Source organism: Carlito syrichta, unplaced genomic scaffold (assembly GCF_000164805.1).
Source record: "Carlito syrichta isolate Samal-C Ts95f unplaced genomic scaffold, Tarsius_syrichta-2.0.1 Scaffold287961, whole genome shotgun sequence".
Taxonomy (NCBI): Eukaryota; Metazoa; Chordata; class Mammalia; order Primates; family Tarsiidae; genus Carlito; species Carlito syrichta.
In genome coordinates this window covers 442,381-451,540 of record NW_007232057.1, presented here as the reverse complement: position 1 = coordinate 451,540, position 9,160 = coordinate 442,381, and the positions used below count along the sequence as shown (strand labels likewise).

The 9,160-nt window shown below is 44.7% G+C and overlaps 1 protein-coding gene across 1 annotated transcript in view; it reads right to left on the bottom strand.

Moving 5' to 3' along the window:
- Positions 1-558: 558 nt before the first annotated feature.
- RAB39A (RAB39A, member RAS oncogene family) overlaps positions 559-9,160 on the bottom strand; it is a 26,303-nt gene continuing 17,701 nt past the window's right edge. The window contains exon 2 of the mRNA XM_008053219.2: positions 559-1,674. Within this exon, the coding sequence (XP_008051410.1) occupies positions 1,248-1,674 (427 nt within the window). The 3' untranslated portion in view covers positions 559-1,247. The remainder of the gene's footprint in view (positions 1,675-9,160) is intronic.

The window sequence follows — 9,160 nt, the reverse complement described above, 5'->3', positions numbered from 1 at the left end:
TTCGAGACCCACATGGGCAGCAAGACCTCATCTCTACAATAAATCAAAAAATCAGCCGGGCGTGGTAGCGCATGCCTGTAATTCCGGCTACTCAGAAGGCTGAGGCGGAAGGATCGCCGGAGCCCAGCGGCTGGTCAAGGCTGCGGTGGCTGGGAGCGGCCACTGCACTCCAGTCTGGGCGACAGAGTGAGACTCCAGTTCAAAAAAAAAAAATATTAGGAAACTCAAAAGTCATTTTACTGCCTTAACTGATTATTCTATTTTCACCTTGTACTGATGAGATTGTAAAATGCAATTTGAAAGCTAAATACATCAGACATTTAACCAATTTTCCTTGTCCGGAAAAATCATTTCTATATTCTTCTTGTACTAGAAATGGGGAAATTTAGAAATTCACTTGAACAAAAACGCTATTACTGAAAACATTCTGTTTACCTATATTGATAATTTTGACAGTTCAAGATAAATTGCATCTACTTTTGAAAATGTCAGTATATAAAAAATTTTTGCTTATCTTGTATAAATACAAACAGTATATTATAACATCAAAACATCTGCTGCTGAGTGGCCCTCTGTTTTTATTTTTATATAAAATATTTTGCTTGGATCCTTAGATATCCTGGTAAAACAAAAATTTTAGGAGCAATAATTAAATGAACAAAAATGAATATAAAACTTATTTTCTTATGCTCAGGCAAAATTAAGGGGGGAAAAACATTTCAGAGAATGGTAAAAGAACACCTGGTACCTTAAACAAGACACTGCTTATGTAAGTCCTAGTTGACACTTCTGAGATTGTTTACTTTGTAAGTAAATAGTGTCCTTTTAAATGCATTTTACTATTCAATATTAATTAATTAATTCGGGAGAATTAATTCCTGATACAATCTTTTCAATTAGATTATTGTACCAGAAAAACTTTTTTCGAACTGTCAAGAAAAATGAGTACTACTGACATATCTGGACACTAAGGTCAGCTGTATGCCAACAAAGTGGGCATGGAGGTAATTAAGGGGATACTCCAGTTTCAAGAAAAAATTGTGTTTTGCCTGATAATTTAGCAAAATACCCAACCTGGTAGTGTAACAAGTAAGCATAGTGCTCTGATCAAATACATTACAAAACAGTGTTAGTGTGGGTTTCTACTCTTGTTGAACGCTTTCATGGCAACATTCGGCTGTTAATGTGGGTATTCATCCTGAAATGACACCCGGTCTGCTTGCCGTAGTTCTTTGGCACGTCTGATGTCAGCAGAAGCACTCTTTCCTGGGCTTCACGGCTTCCTCGGAAGAATGCACAGTATTCGGAACAAAACCACTTTTAACCCCTTCCCAGCCATCCTGAATACAGATCTCTCCCTTTTTAATGAGTTCGTAGATGTCTCTTGTCAAGATTGTGAAGGATTCTTCGACATTTGTGGCATCTTTGGCTGAGGTTTCTATGTACTTCATGCCACAGTCTGCTGACAGTCTTTCCGCCTCTTCCCTGGTAACTTGACGCTGTGAAGCTAAATCACACTTGTGTCCCACCAGCAGAAACACAATCCGGAACGGCTGCACATACATTTTTGCTTCCTCTAGCCAATCTTTCACATGCTCAAAAGATCGTCGGTTAGTAATGTCAAACACTAAGAATCCACCAACTGAGTTGCGGTAATAAGATCGAGTTATGGATCTGAAAAATAAAGAGAAAAAGGGTTGCATCAGGACGACGTGTTATTTCTCCCCTCCTTCAAACAAGGTAGCACCATAATAAAATTTGAAGATACCTCAATGTGATTTAACTAGAATTTACAAGTAATCCACGAGGTATCTTAAATGAACAAAAGTACTCTATGAGACAATAGGCAAGTTTCATCCAGTGACAGAACATTAAAGCAATGGTTCACTTATTTATTTATTTATTTTATAGAAATGAGGCCTCACTATGTTGGCCAGGCTGGTCTGGAACTCCTGGACTCAAGCAATCCTCCCATCTCAGCCTCCCAAAGTGCTGGGATGATAGGCGTTGAGCCACTGCGTGCAGCCTGTAGTATGTAGTTATTTTTAGATAGACAAATAAGCACTTACAGAGTATGCCATCTCCTGGTGTCTTATGATTATTTGGCTTTGCTTTTAAAAATCTGACGGGATAATTATTACATCCTTGTGGCTAGAAGCAGGCATACAGAAAGATTGTATGCAGGGCACAGGTCACACACAAACCAGCTCTCACGACCCTCTCCTGCCACGAAATTCAACGAGCCCCTCTCTCCATCCATTTGGGAAAAATGGACAGGACAGCATGATGGGTTGGATGTCTGTGCCCCTCCCAAATTCTTATGTTGAAATCCTAATCTGCAATGTGATGGCTTTAGGAGATGGGGCCTTAGGGATGTGATTTAGGTCCTGAAGGTGGAGCCCTCGTGAGTGAGATCAGTATCCTCATAAAAGAGATTCATCCCCTGAGAGCTCTCCAGTCCTCTTTCTACCGTGTGAGGATACAACAGGAAGACTGCAATGCAGAAGGGGGTGCTCGCCAGAACTTGACCTTGCCGGTATCCTGATCGCTCCGATCTTGGACTTGTGGCTTCCAAATCTGGGAGAAATAGATTTCTGTCAGCTGACTCCCAACTTTGAGGTAATTTGTCACAGCAGCCCAGACCGACTAAGCCAGCAGGCTTATGCAGTATTCATTTCAGGTACAGTCCTGTGCTGTATTTGTCAAGAAACCGGAGACCGGACCTGGGCTACTCATCTGAGTGTGTGGATGACTGTGGGTTTCTCCAGATCTAGGCTTCCCCTGGGCTTCAGGTAGCCGGTCTTTACAGCTAGTTTTCCCAAGGCCCCTTGCCCTCTGGCTTGCCGCGAGGGTCAGCCAACGGGAGGCGCCGGCTGGCGATCAGAGGAAAGAGAAGTCAGGGTAGTTTTCATCCCTTTGTGTCTGCCAGGCTATGGCTCAGCAGTGGTTTTATTCCTCTGCTTCCAATCAGGCTTCCCTCTTGCATGGCCATAGCTGTCACCAGCTTCTGGTAAGACCATTCTGTTTCCTTGCCTCTTCCAGCCGGGTGGTTGATGACTTCCCATTGTTGCTATCCTTGAATGCTTCACCATCCTGTGCTGGTGCTCTTGACCTTGACCGTCTCTGGAAATAGTCACTTCATTAAACTCTTTTCAGGCCATTGCCTTTCTAGACCCTGGTGTGGCCATGTGCCCTTTGAGCTACGGCTGTCACCATGTTCCCTGGCTTGAGGAGGTGGACCTCCTCTTACTCTCTCATTTACTTTTTAAATAAACGATATTTTCCAATCTAACTTCTGTGTGATTCTTTGCATCTTTCATGCTGCATTCTGGGGGCACCGCTAATGTGTGTGTGACCTAATATCTGGCAAGTTTTGAGGGCTTAGCAGGTACCAAGCACTGGGGCTAAATACTTTATGCACATTATGCTATTTAATCCTCACAAAAGTTCTTTGAGGTAGGTGTTATTATTAAACCCGGTTTACAGATAAGTCAGTAATAAGTGTAGACTACTAAATGTCTTGTATAAAGTTACCACGCTAGGAAGTAATGGAGTTAAGAGTCTATCAAGGCTTGTCTGTTCCTGTATTAAAAGACCTCGATATTCACAAAAGGATTGCCTGAGCCTAGGGGTTCAAGACCAGCCTGGGCAACTTGGTAAGACCTCATCTCTACAATAAATCAAACAATTAGCCAGGTGTGGTGGTATGTGCCTGGATTTCCAGCTACGTGGAAGGATGAGGCCGAAGGATCACCTGAGCCCAGCAAGTTGAGGCTGCTACTGCTCTAGTGCCAGAGGAACAGTGTGAGACTCCTACTCAAAAACAACAACAACAACAAAAACTCTTCAGTCAATACGATTGTGCCATCTGTCTCCTGGCTGAATCATGAGACTAGGTTTTCTGTTTCTTGCCCTTACATGTTGTTTTCCCCATCTAGGATGTCTTGAGTCCCCTCAGCAGCCAGCTCAAGCATCCCAGCATCTGAGAAGACTTCCCTGCCACTGACTCCACTCCTAGGCACGCCTCTTGCAGTCCCACCAAGCCGTTGCATGCTGCCATTCTGACGGCATCAGCTTGCATAACGTGTTGGCTGGATTTCCTGCTGTCTCCCACTCAATCTCCTTGAGGGTCAAACGTTTTCCACCCAAGTATCTAACTATCATCTTGCCTGGCAAATGACAGATGTCATTAAATGTTTGTTATACTGGATTAATTAACATTCTTGAAGCGGGAGCGTGCTAAATGTCGTTTGAGTCAGAGATCCCACATGTCTGTTCCCAAGTTGTCAATGATCTGCAAGTAGACTCCTCTGACTACCTGCCTGAGACTCCAGGGTTGTCTGGTGCTCTCAGGTCCTCCTACTTTCAAATTCCTTCACTGTCCTCACTGCTGGAATCACGGTTCAGTTCAGTGCCTCACAGTTACCTTTGTTGTGGGAATATGAAGAGTATTTTACCTCCCTTTTCTTTCTATTTCTCCTGCTTCCCTGATCTCCGCAGAATTCCTAGGAGACAGATTCCCAAGTGGCTATTTAAAAAAAAAACTTGTCAAGGACTATAGTACCATACAGAAATTGACAATAAGAAAAATCTCCTATCATCTTTGGCAGCCTACAAGTAATGCATTCATTTACATTGGTGCTATATATTTTGTTTTTATTTTTATTTTTTGGAGACAGGGTCTCACTCTGCTGCCCAGGCTGGAGTGCAGTGCCTCACTGCAGCCTTGGACCTCCTGGACTCAAGTGATCTTCCCATCTCAGCCTTGTGAGTAGTTGGGACTACAGGTGCGTGCCACCATGCCTGGTTAATTTTGAAAATAATTTTTGTAGGGATGAGGTTTCACTATATTGCCCAGGTTGGTGTAGAATTCCTGGGCTCAAGAAATCCTCCTGCCTTGGCCTCCCAAAGTGCTGGATTATAGATGTGAGTTACCATGCCTGGCCAAAACACCCCAAATGCAGCCCGATGGTGACATGATGGGAAGGTGAATTGTGGAGTGCACGGGTCAGGGTTACAGACTCCTAGCAGCCCTTGTCCCTCTTAAGCGGAAGATCCGGTTTTTATTATAAAAGAAATCTGCTGGTTGTTCTTTACTTTGAAGGTGACACTATCAGCAAATCGTATCCCATTTCTGAAGGTGCAGTCTCCTATCAGAATGTTCTCTCGCCTCTTTGCCTTAGCTGGAAACTGCTGGTCCCCAAGACACCCCTTCCCCTGCACTCCACTCTAGGTAACGGAGTGAGCCAGGAACACAGCTCACTCATGCTGCTCTTTCTCTAGAACTAGGAGGGGATGGCTTCTGTTTCCCCAGTGCAACTTCCAGACAATTATTCTCTCCCAACCCCTGTTGTAAAAAAAAAAATCCCTGCTCCTTTGAGGCTTAGGCCATCTGGCTCTGTCATCTGCCAACTGCTTGGTCATTCTCATGTACTAAAGACTTTAGCCCTTTGCTTTGTTTTTCTTCCTCAGTTCCTGTCGTTTTGCTTGCTGATTTCAACATCCATTTGGATGCACCGCCCTATGTCACCTCTCCGTTTCTTGACTTCCTCATCTCGAGTGAGCCTTTCTCGCTGTTCTTCCTTTCTCATTCATTTCCTTTTCATCATCAGAAACACTAATTGCCTCGAAAGCTGCAGATTTATACACTAAAAATATCAGGACATCACAGGCTGTCAGCCTATCTTTTTACTGTGACAATTCTTCAATTTCATCAAGATTGCTAGTCTCCTGACCAACTTCATCACTTTCGAGCCATTATGCCCTCCCTCTCTTTGCCTTCTTCCATATCTTAAATGTAAGCTCCCTTCTATCACATTCAGCTGGGAAAACTCTATCAGTGCAGCATGCAGCTGAATGTTTCTGGGGGGAAAATCACTCAGCTGGGCAGGCTGGGTCACGATGAATTAATTATAACCCATCCCAAGTGGGCAGTCAGTACTGCCAAGGAATACTGCTAGTTTCGAGAGACACTCTTCCTTCTTTCCTCACATTTAGGCTTCTATCTAGGAAGAAGGGGAATTTCCATTCAACCTCCCTCTCACTAAGTTCCCCTCTCACTAAGTCCTCCATATTGGGAAAATGGCTGCTCTGTTTGGGTTAGAGTCTGTTTCTCAGGTTGGCGGGCAGGATCCCTGTGTGTTCAAGGTCGTCATTCTTTTTTTTTTTTTTCTTTTGAGTTGGAGTCTCACTCTGTCGCCCAGACTGGAGTGCAGTGGCCGCTCCTGGCCACCGCAGCCTCGAACTGCCGGGCTCCGGCGATCCTTTGGCCTCAGCCTTCCAAGAAGCCGGAATTACAGGTATGCGCTACCGCGCCCGGCTGATTTTTTTGTAGAGGTGAGGGCTCGCCAAGTTGCCCAGGCGGGTCTTGAACCCGCGGGCTCAGGCAATCCACATTATTCTTGTAAATCAAACTTTTCTCCTCCTTCCCACTTTCTGGATCCACGTGACTGGCTGTTAATTATGAGAAGCAAAAGTCGGGCATAGTGGCTCACACCTGCAATCCCAGCACTTTGAGAGGCTGAGGCCAGAGGATTGTCTGAGCCCAGGGGTTCGAGACCAGTGTGAGCAACTTGGCAAGATGTCATCTCTATAATAAATAAAAAAATTAGCTGGGCATGGCGGTGTGCATCTGTAGTTCCAGCTACTTGGAAGGTTGAGGCGGAAGATCATCTGAGTCCTGCAGGCTGAGGCTGCGGTGGCTGTGAGTATACCACTGCACTCCAGCTTGGACGACAGAGTGAGACTCTGACTCAAAAAAAAAAAAAAAAAAAAAAGAGAGAGAGAGGCATGCAGGTGCCATGTCGACTTTGCTCTCTGCTGAATATCCAGTGGTCTTCAAGTGCTTGGCACCTAGTGGGCATTCAATACCTCTTAGTGAACGAATGAATGGTTGGTTTGGGGAAAACAGGAGAAATGGCAGAGTGAGGAAATCTGAGGGAAAGAGACACTAGCAATGCAAAAAAGAAGGGGACTCAATCTTAGATCCATTAGCAGTGTGGTCTTATGTCCATACGCTAAGGTTACTGAGTTGCTATGAGTGTCACCAGTGTTGGGGAGGAGGATGGGTAAAGTAAATATTCAGAAATGCATGCGTCCTAAAGATATATCCCATGAAAACACAGTAGCTAGCAATCTCTCTGCAGTTTCTTGGGGGAAGGGGAGAACTCCCGAATCAGGAGCATGTTGATAAAACCTCTCCAAAAAGGAAGTTACAATATCTTACACACCTTCCAAGAAGAAAACATAATACTTGATGAGCCTTTTTGAATTTTGGAGGAAACCTGAACAGTATAACGTGCTTCTTGGATCCATCAAGTGGGAGATCCAAGAGGCTTTAGTAGAGCAGGCCGGCCACGGTGGCTGATGGCTGTAATCCCAGCACTTTGGGAGACTGAGAAAATTTCCTAAGTCTAGGGGTTTGAAACCAGCCTGGGCAACTTGGTGAGACTTTGTCTCTACAATAAATAAATAAAAAATTAGGTGGGCATGGTGGCACATGCCTGTAGTTCCAGCTACGTGGAAGGCTGAGGCGGAAGGATCGTCTGAGCCCAGCAGGTCGAGGCTTTGGTGGCTGTAAGCATGTCACTGCACTCCAGCCTGGGCAACAGAGTGCAACTTCAGCTCAAAAAACAAAAAACAAAAAAAAAAAAAAAAGAAAAGAAAAGAAAAGAAAATAGAGCTGAAAGCAAGAAAAACCCTTTGGCTAATAAAAGCTACATGCAAACAACTCTGCCACTTGGCCCCTGGTCCAGCAGGACTAATGTGCCAGCCTGGAGCACATACAGTATGCTGGGAGGCTCCATCAAGTCCAGGGAAGCCTCCCCTGGACAATTACAGGAGGGACATTTTGTGATAAAGGCATGCTCTCTTTGTCAAAGACAATTGAAGGTTTTTTTTGTTTTTTGTTTTTTTTTGAGTTGGAGTCTCACTCTGTCACCCAGACTGGAGTGCAGTGGCCGCTCCCAGCCACCGCAGCCTCGACCTGCTGTGCTCTGGCGATCCTTCTGCCTCAGCCTTCCGAGTAGCTGGAATCATTTTTTGATTTATTGTAGAGATGAGGTCTTGCTGCCCAGGCGGGTCTTGAACCCGCAGGCTCAGGCAATCCACTCACCTCAGCCCCTCAAAGGCGTGGGATTACAGGCTGTGCCACCAAGCCCGGCTGACAATTGCCCTTTTGACAAATTATTCTTGGGTATAACCTGGCTTTGATAGAGACTAAATGCCTGGTTGTGGAACACCAAGTGACTGCAATCTGAGTGCCCATTATGAGCTGGGTGTTCTCTGACTCACCAGGCTGAAGCCATCTATACCGAGGGTGCCAAAAAAATGTATACGAATTTTAAGCAATGTTAGCTATGTATTACTTTCGAAGCTGGATTGAATTATGGTAGCAACGTGAAATAAGATGATCACACAAAAGATGGTGTTAATCAAATGAATGCTAGCATCACCATGCAACAGGCAGGACAGTCAAAGAAAATGGCAGAGTTGTAGTGTCATTTGAGGAGGGCAAGACCATTTTGAAAACGGTATTTGAAACTCAAGAACACTGAGGAACTACAATGACAATGAAGGTGTGAGTATGCCACAGACCTCCAACACGCCTAACAACTGCGCGCATCTGTGACGAGTTTGAGATGCAGGGTGCTGTGTGTGATGTGCACAAGGGAAGATCCAGGCGGTCTCGCACAGCGACAAATCTTGCAGTAGCTCGCCATCATCAGAAGTGTCTGGACGCTGATGGGAACCACTTTGAGCACCTCTTGTAATTGCAGGAGTCAAGTGCGACTTGTATCCATCTTTTGTTATTGGTATATATTGAGCTACTGACACCTTGGATATGGTACCTTACTCCAGGGACCATCATGGAGGAGATACTGATATGTCCTCATTGTGAAATATTTAATCTGGATTTAGGCCATGTTGCACCACCGTCCATGAATGTATGGAACGCCCTATACATAGTCATGGTATGCAACACACTGCTACAGATCACATAAGTCACTTAACAGTGGTGGAGATGGAACAATGGGTTGATGCCGTGGGATTCATTGATCATATCATGCCACTATTGCCTAAAGGCAGCTGGCCCTTTATTTTTTATTTTTATTTTTATTTTTTTGAGTTGGAGTCTCACTCGGTCGCCCAGACTGGAGTG